Source organism: Ostrinia nubilalis, chromosome 9 (assembly GCF_963855985.1).
Source record: "Ostrinia nubilalis chromosome 9, ilOstNubi1.1, whole genome shotgun sequence".
NCBI classification, from domain to species: Eukaryota; Metazoa; Arthropoda; class Insecta; order Lepidoptera; family Crambidae; genus Ostrinia; species Ostrinia nubilalis.
In genome coordinates, this window is record NC_087096.1 from 3,920,674 (window position 1) to 3,945,347 (window position 24,674).

The 24,674-nt window shown below is 37.8% G+C and overlaps 1 protein-coding gene across 1 annotated transcript in view; it reads left to right on the top strand.

Moving 5' to 3' along the window:
- The window catches only part of LOC135074431 (zinc finger protein 260-like), a 32,681-nt gene extending 11,786 nt beyond the window's left edge, over positions 1-20,895 (top strand). The window contains exons 6-12 of the mRNA XM_063968722.1: positions 305-518; positions 8,494-8,618; positions 14,519-14,687; positions 15,395-15,528; positions 16,603-16,789; positions 17,822-17,958; positions 20,767-20,895. Coding sequence (XP_063824792.1) covers positions 305-518; positions 8,494-8,618; positions 14,519-14,687; positions 15,395-15,528; positions 16,603-16,789; positions 17,822-17,958; positions 20,767-20,895 — 1,095 coding nt within the window. The remainder of the gene's footprint in view (positions 1-304; positions 519-8,493; positions 8,619-14,518; positions 14,688-15,394; positions 15,529-16,602; positions 16,790-17,821; positions 17,959-20,766) is intronic.
- Positions 20,896-24,674: the final 3,779 nt, after the last annotated feature.

Consider the following 24,674-nt stretch of genomic DNA (forward strand, 5'->3'; position numbering starts at 1 on the left):
GTTTACTTATCCCAATTTTCATGACGTCTAATGGTCATACTCTACCCTGCCTCAATTAAGAATTACGGGACAACCCTGTATCAAACTTGCCTAGGCCTGCGAGCATGCGCCAGCCATTAAAGTAATGGTGCGTCCACACTGGGCGAACGGGCTCGCGCGGCAAACTCGACATCCTCTTCACCCTGCTCTTGAGTGAACAAGATGTCGAGTTAGCCGCGCGAGCCCATTCGCCCAGTGTGGACGCACCATAAATCTAACGGCCGTTGTCTAGGCAATTCCCACCTAATGTGAGGCCATTTTGTAGGCTGAAGATCCGGACAACTGCGAGTATAACTCCGACTCCCAATTGCACTCGTCACCAGTCGAACCGAGTATAGAAATTCGGACTCCGGACTCAGGAACTGGCAGGCCTTACGTGTGCAACATCTGCTACAAATCGTACAAGAGGAAAGACCATCTCAAGATCCACAGCTGGACGCACATGAAGAAGGACAAGCAATGCACCGGCTGCTTCAAAGGTTAGTCTTTTGTTTTGCCACAAAGTAGGTTTAGATTTAAACCTTTTTGTTGAAAAAAAAAACAGTCGAATTGAGGACCTCCTCCTTTTTTTTAAGTCCTTTGGTCGTCGTTCTTAACCATTTTTGTTAACGTGTTAACATCTGTTGGGTTTCGACCTTATTTTGTACCTTGGTAATAAAAAAACAATAGACAAAAGGTATAAGTTAAGTGATGGTTATATGTAGGTATAATTACGAGAAGACATGGAATAGGAGTAGTTTTCCTAAATAAATAAATAAAAAATAAAATTAAAATAGAGAACTACTTACTTGATTGAAAGTTAAGACAAGAGTTAAAAGTAAAGTAGCTACTAAACTAAAGAAGTGACCTAAAGGTGCCTAAGCCTTCAAAATAAAGTTCAAAGTGGACTTTTCAACCCTGTATCATCTGATGCTCTGTCCGATATCACGCTACAGTCAGTCAGTTAGCTAAAGTTTATTGAGTGGGCAAATCAGGTGTCAAAGCTAGTAGCTCGACTGCTGCCCAAGTGCGGCTTAATAACTGTTATCGAGTGACACAGGCGGCTTAGCAGGGGTTGCGAACTTGCGAGCTAAAACCTTCAAATTCGCATGAAACCACCCTTTTGATAATACCTATTCAACAAAAAAATTATCGTTCAAATTGGTTTATAATCGGCGGAGATATTGCGTATAAAAAGTTCATCCCCAATTTTCCACCCTATGGGGCTTGTTTTTTTATTATTAAATTTAAATGGGACCACCCTTGAGGTATTACCTATACGCCGAAAAAAGATTTGTTCAAATCGGTTCATAATTGGCGGAGTTATCGCGTAACAAACAGAAAAAAAACATACGGGTCGAATTGAGAACCTCCTCCTTTTTTTGAAGTCGGTTGAAAACAGGCTGTCAGTAATTTGTGACTTCGTACTTTTAATTTTTCTTAATTATACCCACATTTCAATCTGATCAAAGTGATGAGATAACACAGTTTTGTATTTTAAATTGTAACGGAAATTTTGATAAAAAGCAACAAAGACCCATTTTAAGCCGCCATCCGCGTCGGCCCCCTTTAGAGGAAAAATAAAAGTAGGGGAGGTCCCCTAAAAGAGGGGCTGAGTACAGATATTGACAATTTTAGGGCTTGCTTATTGAGTTTGAAAATCAAAGCAATTTAAACTTAAGTTTTCGTTCTTTAGATAAACTTCAAATGCGGCTCTATCTAGAGTGCTTACTTCTTACTTAGATATATCTAGAAGGGTTAAGTTTACTAAGCTTTTTCGGCAAAGGGGTACAACCTACAGGAAATGTATTCCTGTTGAATGTTGAACCTTATTCGGTTTACTATAAAATTCAAAATCAGTTACAAGTTACAATATTCTTCTGCAGTTGACTATACTGTGTGTGTAATAAACTGAAACTAAGATTATCCAGATGTCCATTATGGTTATGGAAGCAAGGTTCTAAATCGCACGGATAGCGTACAGTGAGCCTGTGTGGACTCGAGAACAGCTTATTTGCAGTAAATTCCTTTGTTGGTGAAGTTGAGCTGCAAAGAAATATCTATGTTAGAAAATAGAGCACATACCCAAAAAACACCAACATAACATTATTGCATGGCAATGGTAGGTTATTTTAATAATGTTTTTTTTTTAATACACACTTCCTAACTACAAATAGTTCTAATACTTCGGTTAAATTCCGAACCGGTTGATTCACTAGAACACTCGGGGACAAAGCAAACCTGTTGTAACGTCCCAAAACTCCCAAAGACACATGGTAGGCACCCAAACAATGGCGTCACCCCACCCAAAAATAAATTGGATCCCAACCGTCCCCTCCAGTAGGCATCCCCTGAAATGTAAGCTCCCCCCTCCGGCAGCCCGTGGGGATCTCGATGCGAGGGTCTCGAAAGGTCGCCATATACGATCCTTTAGAGATGTGCCGAAACTGCCAACTCCGACAAACTTGAGTTTAAGTTCACTTAAATAAGATTTTAAAGGGAATTTATAGTCTACAAATTAACATTCCTGTCCAAGTGCTAATTTAATACTAATAGGTGTATTTTGTGTAACGATAGTCCAGTGTAGCGGCCGACGGGAATTGAACTAGCGACTCTAGGATCGCTAGTTCGACACCAAAACCTGTTAAGCTATAGTCTTTAACAGATGACGGTGACGGCACATTATCAAGGTTTAACACCATGCGATCTTATGTAGATTAGTATCAAGGTTTAACACCATGGGATTTTATGTGGGTAGTTATGATAGGCGCAAATTTGCAATAAAAATCTGATATGTGTTTTCTGTACTTGTAACACACAGCTTTAATTAAATGATAGAGCTAGAGCTAAGAGCACTTCGTGACTTCGGCTACTCAACTAGTTACCTAAGTAGAGTTGACCCAACACTACGATCCGTTATGTAGGCGTATTCTAAACCCTTTTGAAGTCTGGATGTGGGGTATCGATTTGAAAATATGTTAAAGTACAAATTGACGGCTTTTACCCACGTGTTCAGAAATGAAGGGCAGTCAGTCTGACCCTCAGATCATAGATATGATCTGAGGTCTGACCAATGTTTAGATAATGTTTGAACTACCTATATGCGCTATGTCCCTCTCAAATCGTCACATTATGTACTACTAAGACTACTATCATTACCAATTTATCATTACGACTAATTAATTAACTTAACTAGACGTTAGACTCTATCCCATATTAACTAATAAAAGTTACACCCTAGTTGAACTGCCTGCCTTCATAATAATAGATATATTTCCCCTAAGCTTCATCTTACGTTAAACTGCGCTTGAGTAAAACCCAAATTCACCATAGGACTTTCCTTCTACTTTGTCGTTTTCGCCTATTGCCGTGCTTGTTAGGATCCCACCCTAAAGGTGAACTCACACCTGTCCGCACCGAACGAGGCGAAAGAATTTTCTCTACCCATTTCTTCGAACCGACCGCAGACGCAATAGAAAATGCTGTTTACTCTTTACTCTCCATAGTACAAGGAAGAATATACCTACATAAATAATAATAAAAATCATGGTTTGAGTTAGGTACTCTACCACGCAGGTACCTAATTCCGAACGGAGTTTAAATTGAGTTTATTATGCTTACTGATAAACTTATTTGAAAGCTTTTACACAAGAACACATTGCGTCCTTCTCGATCTATTCGCGTCTACAAGCGCTCCCCAATCACATGGGGAGTGGAGGTCATTACCCTCCAAGACCCGGCGTGGGCGTGGGACCGTGGGTGGGTAAGGCTAGGGACCTAATTGTCAGTTGCTCAAGTTATGCGGGCTTAACGTCAAACCGCGCCACTCCAAACTTGAAATTATCCTTGTCGCCCTTGGGCATCAGAAAACGCGGGAAAAGGATGAAACGGATACAAAACAGAAAGCAGAAAGCCAAATGATCGTCTTTTATTTTAAACAATGATGGTGTTAGTAAATTGAAGAGATTTTGCAAAGAAAATGTAGAAGTTTGATCGATGTGATCGCACAAAACTGATGTAAGTGGCAGATGTTTTACAACTTAATTGAAGACAAAAGGGGTGTATCCTGTTTTTTTTTTTGCTGTCAGGATTTATTGCCTCAAAACTCGAGCCTTTGTTCTTACGTATTCTTGTTCTTGTGCCACTAACAATTACTTATTTTTTTACTTGACAGATTACAAAATGCCTACGTACAGGCGCAGAAAACAATAGGCAACATGGTTTATTTTATTAGCCTTTGCCTTTCCTTAGCCTCCTTTGATAAAAAACAGAGCCTGAACTAAGAAATCGACCATGAGGGTAAATTATTTTTTTCTACACTCGGTTATTTCTATAACAAAAAACAACACTAAAAAATAAGGAGATCTCTAAGGCGCGCACAGTAATTGTAGAGTAGTTTAATTTATTTCCCCACTGCAAATCTGCAGTCCTGCCAAGAATTTGCAATTTGACCGCCATTGAAAATCGCCTAGAGGTCGAGTAACTGTTTCGGGACCCGCAACGAAATCACAAGTTTGATGGAACTCCAAGTTTTCTTGATGTGGTCTTGATCATCCTAGTGGTTGTAATCTTAAATTAAATTAGTATTACCTACCCCTAATTATGCCGATACAATATCTTGAGTGGGTGGAAAAGATCGCTCTTGATAGCCATTTAAACGCCTTTGTTTTTGGGCGATTTTCAGTTTCTTGTTCTGTAATTAACGTACAATGTAGAGCTTTCTATTTAGTAATAATAGGCTTTTCAAAGCAGCAGTCACTATACGAAATACGATGTAATAAATGTTGTTCTCGTACCTCTAGGTAGTTCGACATTGATCCAGGTTTCAATAATTTTAAAGCTGTGTGTAGTATTTTGGGAAGGGGAGCCCTCCCTTTCTCCCCCCCTCTACCCGTTCCATCATGTCCGAATCATCGCAGATCGATACAGTCATGACGCAATAATTCGGACCAGTCTGGCCTGAATCCACACATTTGATGTATGCAAAGCATACCATAACGATCTATCCATACAATACCTGTCTTTCGATGAGAGGTATACGAGTAGAGATAGATTGGACCTATGAGAAGGACAAGCTACTCGTATGTTGTGGAAATAAAACATAGCCTTTAAAATAAAATTAAAATTTTAAACCCCTTTGTCGGCTTTCATTAAGTCGTCGCATCGTAAGTACATATGTAAGGGAGACCGAGGAGAGTTGTTACAGAGGAGAGTTGAGACATTGACGATTTTTTGGAACTTATTAACTACTAGTGAGCTCTTAACAGTGCGCGCTTTTTAGTTCAAGTCTCGAGCTAACAAATACGTGCTGTTGCGAGCTCGCTGATATAGTTAGTTCCAAAAAATCGTCAATATCTCAACTCTCCTCTGTTACAACTCTCCTCGGTCTCCCCTACTATGTATTTAATATTGTTAAACAATATGATTGTTTATGTTTGCTCAACTCTACTGTCATACTCGCATCAAGTTTTTACCCCTTCATTAAAAAAATATAAATGGCAATAATATAGCCTCTCCCACAACAACAACAACAACAATGTTACTATTTTTTTCACAAAATATCATTTCAATTGCAAGCTACCACAAACTGGCCGGTCTCTACAGTTATTTTGTAACACAAACAGGTCTCTTTAGTTGTAGTTAGGCCCTTAGATGGGCAGGCGGAGGCACTTATGACTTATATTGATTTTGTGTTGCATAATTATCGATAGCTGACCTTGTGTGCTATTTGAGTGCAATCGATAGGAACCCCCTTATTACTAAGTGACGGGTCAATACTATTATTATATCCGTAACTTGTATTTATTTTAACCGGCGGACAATGGTAATGAGTTGGTTGCGAAGCTTTTTTGTCATTCTAGTATCAAGACGGTTTGTCTGTAACCACAATGGATAGTCTAGCTAGCCTATAACTCAGCGAGCATTCGAAAGATTTATGCTTGGACCTTGTTTTGGGAAAAAAGCCGGCAGGCCAAACTAATCGAGAATTGATTCTGGATGTTTACTTACAGCAGTAGACTGTAGTTGTCTGAAATGATTCACCGATATTTATCGATAGTATGTACCTTTATGCACCATTGGCCGCTTTGGTACCAGTCTGCCGTTAGTTGTTGCCACGTAGGTCGTAGGCACCGGTTTTTATGCGGGGCGCGCGCTGTCACATTTGGTTACGGTAAAAAAGGGAGGGTTCTCGGAAGGGATAGGGTTCTGGGGGGTCCGATACGCTTTATTTATAGACACGAGAAGAGGGGACGTTTTTTGGACTATTACACAAGTACTTTCACGGGGCAGTGGCGCTCGTATTGATTTTAAACGGATGGATAATATTCTTGTGATTGTCGAATCAATACTCAATACTCAATTATTTCTTACATAACCACATTAGCACATTCACATTAGGTCTTACAATTTAGGCAGTTATACAATGTGGACCCAGTTAGGGCACAGCAAGTTTAGGAAGGAGACAGAAAGACGATCTTAATATGTAGTTTCAAAAGACATTAATGATCTTATTATAGTCCCAAATCCCAATCAAAAATACAAGTAATTTTGGTTTTCTCCCCTCTGTTTTTGGTAAAACATACATAGTTACTGTTAACTACGTTTTTACACGTTCGTGTGAGCAGCTGACACTATGCAGCAGCTGATATAGCCAACTAAAGATTGTTCATCAATTTTCAGCTGTTGCACATTTGTCACTTTGCAGTCTCCTTCATTCACAACCTGTTACTGTAGTCTGATGCAGATGTAACGATTCTTTAATGAAAGATTCAAATTCATTATCATATCAGTTGCCTAATTTCACTAACTTAATCCCATTGATTTGTTAGAGGCTTAAGAAAGCCTACTTGTTGCCATAGGCAACTTGCCCGTTATACAGGATGTGCCTAAGTAAAAGCAACGCTTAGTTCCCGAATCGCCCTCTATTTTAATCCAGTTAAAGTATTTTACTGCCTATAATTATGGCTTTAGTTTATTCAGCGAATTTAAAACATTAACATTATTCTATGAGCATTACCGTAATAACAACAATTTATTTAAATCGTCAAAATATGTTGCCCCGACTTTAGTAAATCCCACGCGGTTATGCCTACGCTGTAGTTCGCCTGTAACGTATTCCGAGCAGCTTAAGGTTTCAAGGGGGGGCCCAGCTACCTGCCCCGGGTGGGTCTGGGGGCGTCTGACCCATGATTCATCCCTTTGCCCCTTTTTTGCTCCCTTGTTGCTCTGTTTGACGCTTACAAAGCGTAGTTTTCGGTATGCGAATAATTTCTTTTAAAATACCCACGGACCAAAAAGGTTGGAAAAAAAAACTATGTTAAGTGGGAGATGGATGTGGTAGGAAAAAACTAAGCACCAAAGTTACCTACTGGGTGATAAATTATCATAAAATTAGGTGGGTAGGTAGTATTTAAACTGACTCAACCAAGAGTAGTAGATTAACTTATTTTAATACAATACGAACCACTTTTTGAGGTTTGATTGCCGGTTTGGTCAATTTAGAAAACGTTTCTAATTTGGTTCTGTTTAAAAGAAACATTTTTTCGGTACTCTATAGAGACCATAATGATTGTGATAGAGAAACACGGGTCTCAACGCGTCTTAAAACCCGTGTTTCTCTATTTTAATTGAAATGGATCGCTAAAGTTTAAATTCATAATGATTGCTTGTAAAATATGTGGGTCTTTTTAAAAAATTAAGTAAGTACTGTTACTTGGCAATTTAAGCATCAGGCTCAAGTTCAACTGTTACCGTCTTGTGCAGTTTACAATAAATATGATTTTGCAACAAAAATATTAGTCTGATGTTGTGGACTGTACTTATAAATAGTTTAAATCAGACGCTATACCTCAAATTCCATTTGCATATTTACTTCAGGTACCTCTACCTAATTTCATTGCGGGCACAAGACAGTTTAGTTTTCCCCCGAGACTAGCCGAACTTTAGTCAGGTTCCATGGAAGGTCGAACGAGAATAGATAAATAGCAGGTAGGCAAGGATGTGCTGTACTCTGTTATTTAATAGGTTAGAACTTAGAACGGTCATTTAGTTTAAAAAACAGGTCATCTGCTTAAATGAATCTTTTTATGCCGCTAGGACTACTACATAGCTTTACGTAGGTACCCAAGATAACTTTAAAATCCCTGACACTTACCTATCTACGTGGCGTAACAAGGCTATCATAAACTTCTGAATTTAACATTCGTTGAATGGAGAAAATGCCGAAAGGCATTAAGTCCGCCTTATGTACACTGTTCTATGTGCATATAAGTTTGAAATAAATAAAATGTGTGTAATTGGTTGAATTTTAAAATAATTAGCTCCACGATTAAGGCACCGATCGTGGTTTCGAATTTCGCAATGAAAATACATAATAATATGTAGTTTGATATTGAAAATAATGTCAGTAGAGTATAAAATTAGTCAAAATAACATTAGTTGTTCATGCTGAAAGGATACGAACTATTGTTGCAGCATTCCACACGGACTCCCAGTTGGTGTCTCACATGCAGTCCTGCATGCTGGTGCATATCTCGCAGTATCGCGGTGACGACGCTCCGGGCCAGGAGGCTGACCTCGAAACGGAAGAGATGATCCTGGTATGTACATAATTGAAGATACAAACAATGTTGTAGAACATGATTTTCAGCTTTGAAAAAATCTACGATTAGGTGCGACTCGAACTTGCGACCTTTCGTAGGTTAGTAGGTACTAGCTGTAGGTACCTCCCCAGATATAAGTAGGCATTTTTTTGCGACTGGAAGATGCACTGAATTGCATACCCAATGGTCCAGGGGGGGGCAATGGGTTATGTGGGGCTCTACTATTAGGTGCCATAGTCACAATAAAGTGCGATAAAGTCAAAGTCAAAGTCAAAATTTCTTTATTTGTTTAGACTAATAAATAGCTCTTACAAATCGTCATATGCTCTTAAGGAGCCTCTACATGTCTCATAATCTTTTTACCCTACCAGCGCTTCGAGACCAACATTTGGCAAGTGCTGAGAAGAAGCGCCGCAACAAACTCAGTCACCACTGTCTGCCGGTTAATATAAATAAATAGAAATAGTAGTAGTAGGTACATTCGATTCAGGAGCAGTTCACTGAATTTACCATGCATTCTTGTATGGTGTATCATAAGAATGGGTATACAAGATTGCGTGGTATATTAAACAAGGTAGTGACGTGCTAATATCTAGACTTACATATTAAGGTACTAGTAGAAATGACTCGCATACATAAATTTGAATAACTTGGATTGACCAGTCCCCGAAAGCAGCGCCTGTTCACAGACATGACGAGTGAACCAGCCATCGCTTCACTCGACCATATTAGAGGGAATGTAACGACCCGCCTCACTACGCCACCACCCCAGAGACATTTTAGTGAGAATGACAATGCCAAGTTATCTCTTAAAAAAAAAACTAATAATAAAGCTAAGTAACAGTCCAGATTGAGAAGCATGACACTATAACATTTGAGAAATTATTATTAGTTTATACAATATTACTTTTCATTTTAATTCTTTTTAGTGCGAGCATGAGAGGACCATAATCCTACTCCCAGGATGACTTATCATTAAGAAAATCTCGAGTTGTATAATAGGCTTTTTTAAGCATGTGATCTTTAACTATACCTTTAAATTTATTATACGGTAGCTCTTTATATTTATCAGGGACTTTGTTATAAAAATGGATACCTTGTCCCTTAAAAGTGGCAAACACTTTATTAAGTCTAAAAGCGGGTATAGCCAATTTATTTTTATTTCTAGTGTTAATTTGGTGAATATCACTTTTCTTTTTGAATTCGTTAATATTTTGTTGAATAAATAGAATACAGTTTAAGAGGTATTGTGAAGCAGCCGTGAGAATGCCAATTTCTTTAAACAATTCTCTAAGGGACGCTCTTGCTTTCATTTTATACAAGTACTAGCTTTCCGCCCGCGGCTTCGCCCGCGTGGAATTTTGTCTGTCACAGAAAAACTTTATCGCGCGCGTCCCTGTTTCAAAAACCGGGATAAAAACTATCCTATGTTCTTTCCCGGGACTCAAACTATCTCTATGCCAAATTTCATCAAAATCGGTTGCGAGGTTTAAGCGGGAAAGCGTAACAGACAGACAGACAGACAGACAGAGTTACTTTCGCATTTATAATATTATAGCTTTCCGCCCGCGGCTTCGCCCGCGTGGAATTTTGTCTGTCACAGAAAAACTTTATCGCGCGCGTCCCTGTTTCAAAAACCGGGATAAAAACTATCCTATGTTCTTTCCCGGGACTCAAACTATCTCTATGCCAAATTTCATCAAAATCGGTTGCGAGGTTTAAGCGGGAAAGCGTAACAGACAGACAGACAGACAGACAGACAGACAGACAGAGTTACTTTCGCATTTATAATATTAGTTGGGATCTTATCGCACGTTTTTGCAAAATAAATATTGTTTCAAAATCTGCAGCTTTGCCCCATAGCATGATTCCATATGACATTAGGCTATGAAAGTAGCTAAAGTAGACTAAGCGAGCTGTTGAAACATCGGTTAATGACCGTATCCTTTTTATTGCAAAAGCCGCTGAGCTGAGCTTTCCCGCCAGAGTTTCTATATGGGGGCCCCACTGGAGTTTTGAATCCAGGGTAATTCCCAGAAATACAGTAGAGTCTACCAGATCGATTTCATTATTATTAAGTTCTATTTGGGTACTAACTGTTTTTACGTTAGGCAAAGAGAATTTTATACATTTTGTTTTCTTTGCATTGAGTTGTAAATTATTTGTAGTGAACCAACTTAAAACTCTTGTTAGTGCATTATTTACATCGTCAAAGTTATTTTTACTTCTATCAATATTAAAAATCAAAGATGTGTCATCAGCAAATAACACGATTTCGCAAGAGTCCTTAACAAAATATGGTAGATCATTAATGTATATAAGAAACAAGAATGGACCCAGAATGGACCCCTGCGGAACTCCCATTTTCACAGGTGACCCAGAAGACAAAACACCATTTATGTCAACTTTTTGAACTCTAAAGTTTAAATAGGATTGTATTAAATCCAAAGCAGAGTCCTTCACCCCATAATAGTGCAGTTTGCGAATTAGCGTTTGATGTTCTACGCAGTCAAAAGCTTTTGAGAGATCACAGAAGACCCCTAGTGCATTTTGAGAACTCTCCCAAGCCTCGAAGATATGTTTAAGTAGTGCAACCCCGGCATCGGTGGTGGAACGACCCTTGGTAAAACCAAATTGTTCACTATGAAATAGTTTATTAGAGCCAAAGTGAATCATAAGTTGCTCCTGTATGATTTTTTCAAAAATCTTGCTTAGAGCGGGCAAGATAGAAATGGGTCTATAATTGCCAGGGTCGGTTTTGCTACCAGACTTAAATAATGGCATTAGTCTACTATGTTTCATGAGGTCGGGGAAGATGCCCTTCTCTATGCAATTATTGAATATTATCGCTAACTGTGGGGAAATTATATCAATAATGTGTTTGACTATCTTGACAGAGATGCCCCAGATATCAGTTGTACTCTTTACATTTAAAAGATTAAAAGTTTTAGTGATATCTAATGGAGTAATATGTTTAAAAGAGAAGTGCGAGTCACAGGGTGTCACGTGGGTTTTCAATATTTCTTCAGCCTCGGAGGGAGATGACTTTAAGTTGGCAGTTGTTGCTGAAGCTATATTACCAAAAAATTTGTCAAAAGCTTCCGCTACATCTTTATCTGCAGATATCAAATTATCGTGAACTTTGAGAGAAAAGTCATTATCTCTTGGTTTTAGTTTACCAGTCTCTCGGTTGATAACATTCCAAGTTTCTTTTATTTTATTACTGGCGTTCCCTATCTTGTCCCGAATATAAAAAGACTTAGCCATGAAGCAAACTTTCTTAAAAATTTTTGAATACTTTTTTACATGCTCAAGAAAAGATACACTATTATTATACTTTTTCATGCCATAAAATTCATATAACGTATTTCGACTTTTGTATATTCCCTTAGTAGCCCAGTCACTAAACTTACATTTGGTATTTGGTTTTAATGGCTTTACCGTAAAAACTTTGTCATGTTCGGTTTTAATACATTCGAAAAGGTTATTGTAAAGAGCATCTGGGTCTCCCTGCACATACGGGACTAAATGCAATTTATTTTCAAGATTAATTTTAAAACGTTCTAGACGACTAATGGTTACAGGTCTACATACGGCATTTTTATTACTTTTATTATTCAAATTATTACAAATAAATTCTACTTTAATACCACAGTGATCTGACGTAAGATTGTGTATGACAGCTTTATTGTCAGGGACACAGCTAGAGAAAATATTATCTAGACAAGTAGCTGTGGTTTCCGTAATTCTAGTTGGTTCCTTAAATTGACTAAACAAATTAAATGACTTAAAAAGGGAAAGTAGTCTTACAGAATATGATGATGAGCTATCTAGTAAATTGACGTTAAAATCTCCACAAACTAAGACCTTTTTGTTGCTGTTACAAGTTTTATTAAGAGCATCCTCAATAGCCGCTTCAAAAATACCAAAGTCCCCAGAAGGGGGTCTATACACACATACAATGATGTAACTCTCAAGCTCGACACAGGAAATTTCGACAACACGCTCAACTGATAGCCCTACTACATCTTTGCGTTCTTTATATCTGATATTATTATTCACAAATATTAAGGAGCCTCCGTGAATGGCCGACTTCCTAAAAAACGCGCTACTTAACTGATAATTATCTATATGAAAAGAGCTTTCATATTTCTTTAGCCAGTGTTCAGTAATACACATTACATTAATATCAAAACTTTTTAAGAATAGCTCTATTTCTAAGACTTTGCTGGCCAAGCCTTGAATATTTTGATGAACAATCTTGAATGTTCCGGGCTTGGCCTTTGTCGAGTGCCTCAGTTTAAACAACTAGTAGTAGGTACAGTCATAATATTGTTACTATTTACATACTGAGATATCAAATTATTAGTACCCTGACTATGACCAGTTTTATGAATATAATTACATTTAATATTGTATGCAATCAATGAGGCTAATTTATTCTTCATTTTTTTAGAGTGATACATTGTATCTACAGTCAACTTAAAGCTAGAAATAAATTTATTTATGTCAAGAAGTAAAAGTGCGTCGCTATGACGATAAGTCAAGTTATACATAAGTATATTTAAATCAAATATGTTCTTGTTTATCTTATTTAGATTATACCCTGAATTTACATAGGGTAAAGTACACAAAATTATCTTACATTTTATCCTATTTTGCAAATCCAAGAGTTGGTCAATATTCTGAATTATACTCTTTTTATCTACAGAGTAACTATTACCATACATTATAATAACATTAGAGTTCTCATCTAATTCTTGGTTTACATTTAATTTTAGAGCAGCGCAGTTATTCTTCTCTCCCAGACAACCTCTAAGCGATCTTTTCAGGCAACCTTCAAGTGGGTAGAGGGCAGATGTTTAAAAATAGGGAGGGTGGGGAAAAACCGATTCTTAACGTAAAGACTAAATTTCATAAAATCTGTTAGGTTTGATTTCGGGTCTCCCCGCACCCAGACTTCAAGGTCAGACGAGGTGACCGGCGGGTCGAGTCCCACACCGCAAGACTGGCAGCCGCTTTAGCCCGCTTTAGTATATGCTGTCAAAACATACACAATTATTACGTAATCGTGTGTGACGTATGATGTGCGTGTTAGGTATTTTCCCTAGAGCCCCTTTTGCGCACTCTGAGACATACTTAGGTGCTGGAAGATTTAAATCCCCCTTTCATTTAAGCAGAATGTTTAAAGCATTATGTCTCAACTAAGTAATTTCCATTTCTATAGCTACCAAATTACTTAGCCTCGTACCGCGTAGTAGAAGATCCTTTGTAAAGTAGCCAAAACCAACTACATAGTACTTATAAATACGTAAATAAAACTTATGTAGAGTTTCACATGTCGAATAGGGTTAGTATACCATATGGAAATAGTTACCTACATATAGTCATCCGAAGATAGGGAGATTAACTTACCGCGTCTCAGTGCGAAGTTGAAGCTTCCCTTTCTCCCCCAAATGGTCCCCTTTTTGGGGGAAAATGTAGGTACGTACGAGATGCATCTCATGAATTTCAAATTGCGAGAGATTAAAATCTGCAGAAAAGTACTTCTATGCGTATTGTCGAAATCAAACGTTAGTCGTTATACTGGAGCCCTAATAGAGATTGTACTCGTATGAAGGCACACGCACACGAAAGGGGATTTACATTAAAAAAAATATTCCCATTCAATTTGTAAATTACTAATAATCCCCTTAAACCCTCGTGGTAAGCTAAATATGTTTGTGTTACGAGTGGGTTAACCACAATAGTCGAGCAGCAGCGGGGATCAAACCTGCGTTCCTCGGATCACTAGTCAGCCAATCCCACCTTCACCGTTGGGCTATCGTGGCTATTGCTTGTTATATGTTGCATTTATTAAATACCTTTTAATAACGTTACTTCTATTTTCCTTCTAGCCAGAGGATCCTCTCTTGGAAGTGCGGGTGCCAAAACTAGACGTTGCGTTAAGGCCGCACGAGTGCGTGGTCTGCCACCGGCGGTTCAAGAGGAAGCAGCATCTGAAGGTGCACGCCAACGTCCACCTCAAACAGGAGGCCTCGATATGGTGCTCCTTGTGCAGTCAAGGTAAGTTGGTCCTTCGAGCCGGATAACCTAGTAATAAAAGTAAATCAAAAAATTCTTTATTTGCACAGATCTAGATACCCCCTGCTGTTAAGGAATTAATTCGCAATACACTAAATTTGCCCTAAATCTTTAAAAAGCGATACCTTGCTTAGTACAAAGGAAAGAAATTTCGTTAAAATAGATCTTGATTGACACTCATGAGTCTCGTGACGGCTATTAACTCTGGCCGACCCCACTCCGCAGTGCCCACTATTAATTAATTAAATATCTATAATGTCTGTTTGTTCCGGTGCCCTACTTTTTTGACAATGATGGGCGCTCGATTGGACCTTTGACGCATTTTGCTGATGTGTTACCACTTAGGCCTGATTCATACACATCAGTAAATAAATAAATAATTTCATTATTAGTTGAGTCACGAACGAACTAAACGCACATAGTACACAGAACTAACGGCCGATGGGGCAGCAAGGTTCTGAAGTGGAGGCCCGGTACGCGTCCACCCACAAGGTGGACCGACGAAATCATAAAAGTAGACGCTGGACGCAGACCGCTACCAGCCGGGCAACATGGAAAGCATTGGGGGAAGCCTATGTTCAGCAGTGGACGTCCTATGGCTGAGATGATGATGACGATGATTGAGTTAACAGGGAAAAGAACTGAATCCAAGGGTCTTTAATTAACCTACCACTTTTAAACTCTTGCAGGCTTCATAACCAACCAGCAGTTCGAGAAACACGACTGCACAGCGAACGCCACGCCCGAGGGCCAGGAGGGATCGCAGCAACCGCAGGAGGCAAAGAAAGAGAACAAGTCACCAGCGGACTATCTAGTGCAAGAGGTAAGTTTGGTATTTTGCATTTAACAATGTTTTTGCCTCATGTCCAACCTTTTCATGTGGGGCAGTTCGAGAAGAAAGTGCAATTTAAGAAAGGAAAGAAAAAGAACGAACAACGGCAGCAAACCACGCAAGAAGTAAACACAAGTATGTTGATGAGACAGCTCTTGGTCACTTGTTTAAGTTACCTGTTATTATCATCATCATCAGGTCACTTATTATGCCCGTTTTCACCATCAATCCCTAATTTTGAAGTGACCCCTATGAAAACCCTGCTATTTATTACCATAGGGGTCACGTAAAATTAGGGATTGATGGTGAAAACAGCCGTAAGTCTAGAGTTGATAACTCTTGACTTATCACACTTGTCACTTGTTTAAGTTACCTGTTATTATCATCATCAGGTCATTTAGTCTCTAATGTAGGAATACAATCCTCTCCAATTTACCAGGAAAAAGACAAAGGACTTGGCTTACACTCCCTGTAATCTATATTTTGGTTTTAAATGTTTGTCGTAGTCCAGGGTAGGTCTAAATGGTGAGCAAATAAGGAAAAATTGCGATGGCTTATTTATTGCCACCGTAAGTTCGCCGGGTCAGCTAGTTTGTAAATAAATACAAATACTAATGGTCTCGTTAACTCCTCGTGGTAAACTAAATATGCTTGTATTACGAGTAGGTTCACCACAATAGTCGCGCGACCGTGGAGATCGAACCCGTGTTCCACGGATCACGAATCGGCCAGACCGACATCGTCGCTTCATTTGAATGATACCTACTATAGTCTGGTCTGTGAGCACGTAGAATTTTGTCCAATGACCCCAAGCTACCCATCCTTATCACTCGAGCGTAATTATATTGCTGTCGCACTGTGCGACGGGCGGCAGCAGTGAGTGTGCGAGCGCGACAGCAATATAATTACACGCGAGCGATAAGGATGGGTAGCTTGGGGTCATTGGACAAAATACTACGTGCTCACAGACTGGGCTATAATAAGTTCCATTAAGTGACCAAGATAAAGTTTCTCAGTCGATGTTACTTCAGAGCCACACTAAATGATACCTAATTTTCTCCCCAGATGACAGAGAAAGGTCCGGACGACGCGTCATATCTCATAGTACAGGACGAACAGAACATTCCCACGCCTCAGCGGGTGTTCGTATGCCGTTTCTGCCAAAAGCCTTTCAAACGCCGCGACCACTACAAGATTCACCTGCACATACACACTGGGGTTAAGAGTTTCTTCTGCCCCGACTGCGGGAAAGGTAAAAACTCATAAAACTCATTTATTTCTGTAAATAGGCTTAAAAAAAGCACTTCTACAACGTAAGGTGGTAAGGAATTTATGCCCGTTTTCATCATCAAGCTCTAATTTTTAAGAGACCCCTATGAAAACAAAATTCCTGTTATGTGTTAATAATATAGGGGGTTGTTGGCAACATCGAATAAAAATGTTTATTTTTTACTCTAGCAACTAAGAACTTCTGGCTTGCTTGCTTGTGTGTCTGCAACAAACGTGTAATGTGCTATTACTTGAAAGTCGTCAATAAAAATTGTGAAATTCATCAGCGCCTATAATTTTAGAATAAAGAAGCCCTGCTCTTTACAGGGGTACTTCAAAATTAGGGATCGATGGTGAAAACAGGCATTAATGTTTTAAAGATCACTAGTCTTTTTGGTGCAGGTTCTAAATATGCTAAATAAATGCCTGTGGTTAAACAGTAAGAAACAGGACCAAATGTTAGAATGACTTCCAGGGCCAATATGGGTAAAACAAATCGATCATGGGTCTTGAAAAAAAAAACGCATCCGTAAGATTTGCAGTATAGTGTCCCCCCCCTCAAGTGTTCTTCAATAGGCAGTGGTGTCCCTTCAAATGATCTTCACATTCTGCAAGATCTTTTTACCTATGTTGTTTCTTCTCAGCACTGGCCCTCATACATAATAGACAATTTGACACGATTCCCCAATAATTCGAAATTAAAACTTTTCTAAAAAGACTTCTGGTCTTAAAAACTTAATTAATTTTAAATTACCTGTAAATTACGATTATTGGTCGCATTGTAATAGAAAAAAGTAGTTTAATTGAGTTGACAAAATAGTGACGTCACTTGCTTGTGGTGCCATACAAAATCTATGGGAGAGTTTCGTTTTAACAGTTTTAAAAAGTACGTCAATTTATTGATTGGTGGTGTCAACATGTCTATTGTCTCGGACCAGTGGCATTTCCCCAACTCAAATATTTTCCATTCACATGACGTCATTTAGTTTTAAACTTATACTATTATCTTCCTCAGGTTTCTACCGCAAGGACCACTTGCAGAAGCACAGCCAGACGCACAAGAACAAGCCGAAGCCCAAGAAACAGCTGCCGGAGCTACTGCCGCTCAGCCGCCCTGCGACAAGGGAGGTCAAGCCCGAGATCACTATCCATGTGAGTACTACCCGGCTTTTACCCGTGGTCCCCCCAACATGTCCCCCTGGTGGGTCCACGGGTAATTTTTTTTACCCGTCGTCCCACCGTTCTGAACAGTGTTTGCCAGTGGGTCTACGGGTAATTTATTTTAACCATGGTCCCACCGCACTAAGTGGCAAACATTGCATGTCACCTAGGTACCTATCTATAATATTATTAAAAAAAATCTATAATTAATTATAGAAAATAATTAAAGGTAGGTACGGCACCATAGATTTATAAGACTTAATTCCTAAGTTCGTATTTATTTGAGAACTAGCGGCCGCCCGCGACTTCGTACGCGTGGATCTCGTTTTACCCCCCCTTCATCTATCTTACGCGGTTCAGATTTTTTCATACAATTTTTTTTCCCGCTAACTCCCGTTCCCGTGGGAATTTTGCAATATCCTGTTGTAACTAAGCTTTAAGTTTACTAAGGTACCTGCATGCCAAATTTCAAGCGTCTATCTTACGCGGTTTAGATTTTTTCATACAAATGTTTTTTCCCGCTAACTCCCGTTCCCGTGGGAATTTTGCAATATCTTGTTGTAACTAAGCTTTAAGTTTACTAAGATACCTGCATGCCAAATTTCAAGAGTCTATCTTACGCGGTTAAGATTTTTACATACAAATGTTTTTTCCCGCTTACTCCCGTTCCCGTGAGAATTTTGCAATATCCTGTTGTAACTAAGCTTTAAGTTTACTAAGGTACCTGCATGCCAAATTTCAAGCGTCTAACTTAAGCGGTTTAGATTTTTCATATAAATGTTTTTTCCCGCTAACTCCCGTTCCCGTGGGAGTTTTGCAATATCCTGTTGTAAATAATCTTTAAGTTAACTAAGGTACCTGCATGCCAAATTTCAAGCATCTAACTTAAGCGGTTTAGATTTTTCATACAAAAGAATTTTCCCGCTAATTCCCGTTCCCGTGGGAATTCCTAAGTATCCTATAACCTGCCCAGGAGTATGAAGAATAATTGTACCAAGTTTCGTTAAAATCCGTCGAGTAGTTTTTGTTTCTATAAGGAACATACAGACAGACAGACAGACAGACAGACAGACAGACAGACAGACAAAAATTTTACTGATTGCATTTTTGGCATCAGTATCGATCACTAATCACCCCCTGATAGTTATTTTGAAAATATATTTCATGTACAGAATTGACCTCTCTACAGATTTATTATAAGTATAGATAAAGGATACATCGAAATTAATAATTACCATAGCATATACCTACGTGACATGCAATGTTTGCCACTTAGTGCGGTGGGACCATGGTTAAAATAAATTGGGGACATGTTGGGGGGACCACGGGTAAAAGCCGGTACTACCCGGCGTACTACCATTACATCATTATCATCAGGTCAATTAATCCATAGCAGGAGGACGACCTCCTCTAAACCATAGGTATAAGGGACGATTTGGCATCATAATAATATGATATTATCATTTATTTATGTAAAACTTATATGCACATAAGTCACAGTACATAAAGCGAATTTAAAAGCTCGCAGGAAGACGTACGACTTGGGGCAAATGGAAGATTTGACCTACACTCCTCACACTGGCCAGAGACGGGTTATGGAGGTCTGATGTTCGCATATTTCTAGTTTCTCCCTCAGTCGTATCTTATGACATCTTTTCGTGTGAGTTGACGCCTTTTAAAAAACTGACATCAGGAAATAATCTAGCCGCATAGCGGGATTATGAAGTGCAGCCTGAAAGCACTATTAAGCTCTTTTACATAAAGTGCACTGTTTCAGTTTGACAATAAGATTTCATCTACACCAGCGGTTCCCAAACTTATATAGTCTACTGCCCACTTTGAGAATAAAATATTTTTTAACGCCCCCCATTTTTGTAGTCAAGAGTCGAGCTCAGTCGGTGTCTAAGAGTCCTCCTAGTAAATGACGCCTCCCAAGCCTCTACACAACGTCCCGATTTTTTTTTCTGGGTCTCTTATCGCCCCCTTTAAGTCTGCAGCGCCCACAAGGGGGCGTTATTGCCCACTTTGGGAAAGACTGATCTACACTTAGAAAGAAGCCACACAGTGCGGTGCCGCTGCGGCGCCTTGCATATAAAAATCAATGATATTCCAGACGGTGCGCACTTTGATTGAACGAGACAGTGCCGTATAGCGGCGCCGTATACCACATGTGTACGTACAGTGATGCAGCAAAATTTTTGCGGTGCGGCGCCGCACCTTACTCTGTGGCTTCTCTCTTACTTCTGTTATCTGGTGACAAAAAAGCTTAGACCCACCATTTTATTTTTTATTTATTTATTTTATTACGTATACAAAACAGGACAATGTCCTAAGCAATACAATGACAATATGAAATAAAAAGCAAAACCAGACATTATCCCAAAGCATGTATAGGTACACAACATGGAATATTGCCAAGCAGTTGTTGTAAAAATCATGCAAATGAATCTAAGCCTAAAACTATTACAATTTTATTAAAAATATAGTTAAATTAATGTTACAGTCAGTTAACATTTTCTAAAAGGATGCCAATTGTTGACTTTTTGAATCGAGGTAAATTATCATTAAATATATTTATTTTATTGTGATTAGAAACTGTGATTTCGTTGTACAGGCGACACATTCTTACAATAGGATTGAAATAAGAAGTGTTGTTTTTGTAAATCCGAAGAGTGAAGGTGTTTGAGAATGGACAACGAGATCTGGGCTTAATATTCAAATTGATAGAGGAGAGAAGACTAGGGGAGTCTGTGCGTGAGTTTATAATTTTAAAATTACAACACGATACAATTGTTCCAGGCGCCATCCAACAGCAAGCTGCGAGTGCCGCTCCAGATCAAGGTGCCGTACCAGATGGTGGTGTCGGACGCGGCCGGCGCGCGCCGCACCGTCACCGTTGACCCGCAGCGACGGGAGGTTCTCACGTAAACACGACTTTAAATCGAGACAATAGGAACTGTACCTCTATGCATGAACAACTTTCGTCTTCGAATCGTTTGAATTCTCAAAAAAGTTTCGTGCAACCATTTCTCATACTAAGTTCACTTTACGACACGTTAACAAGGGCGCTGTTGTAGTTTTCGTACTAAGTCTTTTGATGGCGATTCGAATACGCAAACGATTCGAACTCGATAGTTTTTCGTGCTAGCCGTACTGACGCCCGTATTTACAAACGATGCTTGCTTACGTGAAAGTTGAATACTTTGTGATTTCGGTTCGTATGTAACCCCGTGCGTTCACGCGCACTAATACGGGCGTGAGCGTGACTCTTTCAAACGGCATCACATTTTATTGCTGGGACAATAGAAACTGACAGTCTTCTAAACGAAGCCGGTTAACATTTGACAAAACATTGAGTAGGTATGTCTCGGAAAATTTGAGTTAGGCCTCCCACACTAGCATCTTTCGAACGTCTTCTTGCCAGCGCCCACACAGCGTCAACGCAGCGCTGATTCAACGTCATCGCGACTCCAGCGCAACGTTTTTTTCGTAGGAGTACTCGTATAAGTAACGTAAAAAAATATCAAACGAACTGAGAACTTTCTTTCGTTGAAGTCGGCTTAATTTAATTTCCGAATTCTGTTAGCATGCAAACCGCTTAAACACATCAATATGACCTTAATTATAATAAAAAAAGATATCAATGAGTAGGTTCAACCATTCGTTGTAGAGTTTACGCAGAATGATTTAAAAGTTATTCCTACATCGTTAACTTTATTCGTGTGCGATTTTTTTCTAATCCATGACGAATTTAGAATTCGATTACTTAAAAATATACAACGGAATCTCGAGTCATTTATGGGTCGTACTTTGCGCCTTTTAATTGTAAAACAAATATACGAGTAGGTACATTCATTATTGTGTATTGATTAAATTGTTCAATTGTAAATAAATATCAGAGATTAGTAATAGGTATTTACAGTGCCTCTAAATAGGTATAAACTTGTTTGGACGGACATCGTTACTAAATCATGAAATATTTTTTTCTCTGCTAAAACACCACTGAAATTAAATGAAGGATAGTTTCTTTACAATTAAACAATTTCCTACGAGGTTCTCGTCAACAATTAACAAATAAGTTTAACATAACTGTACAATTGAGGGGTACAGGGGCAAAACAAGGAATGTCCCTAAAATTCAAAAGTATATTTTTGATGGCAATATTTTCGATTTCCCGCGTATTTTTATTTGAAATTATACAAAAAGCGTAAAAACAAGTAATAGTTAGTCATATGTATTCATATTAGTAGTTTATAATTTTAAGTGACACATAAGAATATTTTAAACTTTTTTAAATGTTCATTACGTAACTTTTTGTTTTTGTGACATTTCTTGTTTTGCCCCTGTACCCTTCAATTTTGAGTTCCATACTTTACCGTCCATCCAGCACATCTCCGTCAGAAATAATAAAAGTATTGATTTAAATTAAAATACCTTAACTGTTAGATACGAAATACTGAATTAATTTGCTATATTTATGCCAAATTGACTTGCTTAATAATCATGTTATATCCACACTGTTAAAAAGTACTTCATGCCAAAATCTTTAAAAAAACGTTAAATGAAAGTTAGTTAGGGCCTTAATTGGACGATAGTCTTTAAACAGGGTCCAAATAATACTGACTTTGTAATTATAAATGTACAAATTAATGATCTCAAATAGGCTAATACTTTTGAGATGTACATATCTTTGTCAATCCATGGATTTCAAATTTTTATTACTTAGGCTCAGAACAGACGGTGAAACGCAACTGCAACGCAACTGCAACATTCTAATGATTCTGTCTGATGAATGAAACTGAAACTGAAACTGAAAGTTTCAAACTGGTCGCGTCATGTGTGATCTTTCAGCGGACGCTATGGCAGAAACTTAGATGCAACTCAAAAGTAACTAGCAGTTGCAGTTGCGTTTCACCGTCTGTTCTGGGCCTTATAGATTTTAGTTATAAGGTCACGCGTTGTGCCATGTACCAAATATCATGTTAAGAATACTATAGTTTATATTTGGAGTTCCTCGATTTTCGTCTAACTTATGTTGTGATCTTGTCGAGTAAGGTTAATATTGTAATAAATTTCGAATTTAATAAAGTATTTTGCACTTATAACTTGTCTTATTTTAATTTATTCATTCATATGTAAATTCTATGCTGTTGTATCATAAGTACGGAATAATAATTAATTAAGTCCAACTTTTTGATGTTTTTTACCAGTGAACTCGTTAGTTAGACTGGTTAGAGACGGTCTAACGGTAACTTACACCTCCCCACGCGAATTACATGTGGCAATGTGAAGGTAAATAATAGGTATTAAGTTATGTTGTAACTTTGAGACTTTAAAAACAAACAAAGTGAATATCTGGAATTACTGTTTATTAAGCACAAGATCAAAAAAACGGAAGCACAATTTACTATTTCTATGTTTCTTTAATTTTTGTATAATATGATCTGGAAATACTTCGACATAAATTAATCCGGTTCGAATTCAGTAGGAGTAGAACTTTTTTCACGGAAAAAAGTTCAATTAAATTTACTTAGTACATTGAAAAGGCTTGAAAACGCTTTTTCTGAATAGGATAAAGTAACTATAAAGTTATTTATACGTACACTTTTTGGTCATTAGAATCGCGATTTCCAAAAACAGGCGATACTTATACATATAATATGTACATTATATTTCTTCATATCACTTGTTATTTTACGAAGTAAATCATTGTCTGAAAGTGTTAAATAGTTACCTAAGTTTTAATCTACTATTAAATTAACATTATCCTTGACCAAGATTCTATTTCATGTACACAGTCATATTTGAGAATTTATGTTTATGTGTTTACCAATTACTTTAAGAATTGTAGATTTATTTATATGGAAGAAATATTGCTTTTATGTTAAACTGCGACTTAGATCTACATACACTTTAAATTCTTAAGTACATTTATTTATTTTTTTGTACTTTCCATATCAAGTTTTCACTTTGGAACGCTTACCTAAAAAGATCTGACCGTTCTATAAAAATATGATTTTCATCTAAAGCTGCTCGTAGTTTTTATAACGTATTTTACATTTTTAAAGGATTTACGTAACTATACAATGTTATATCTGTAGTACTATAATCAATATAATAATTACACATTTTTATGGTCACTGTGAACTCAAGTTTGGAAGAAAATATACGCCTTTCTAAACATAAACAATTTAACAATTATAAATAATCCAAAAACGATCCGAAACAGACCCTCAGAGGTCGCCAACAAGTAAATATAAAAAATATTTATTCCATAAAATTTTCGATAACAATAAAAAATATAAAATCAACAGAATAATCACAGCTATCACAATATGTTTGCTTTATCAAATAGTTTTAAAGTATCACTTTAGAATTTCCTAATTTATGTAATAATTTAGTTAAAACAAATATCGAAGACGGAGCGAAGTATCTACAGATTGTAGTTTTACTTCTTATTCGATAGTAATATAATTATTTACAAAGAAACTGATAGTGGAAGAGAGACATTACCTACCTCATTTTAAATTTTTAGAAGCCCTATCTTTTGATTTTAAATTGCTTTTATCACTCAATAACATCAATGAATTAATGTTCTGTCACATTTGGTTAAGAGCTTAATAAATATATTAAAGTTTAGCAATGGCGCATCTCTCACTTGAAACAAACTTATTTTCAAGTTCATATTAGATTCTATAAACTATCTA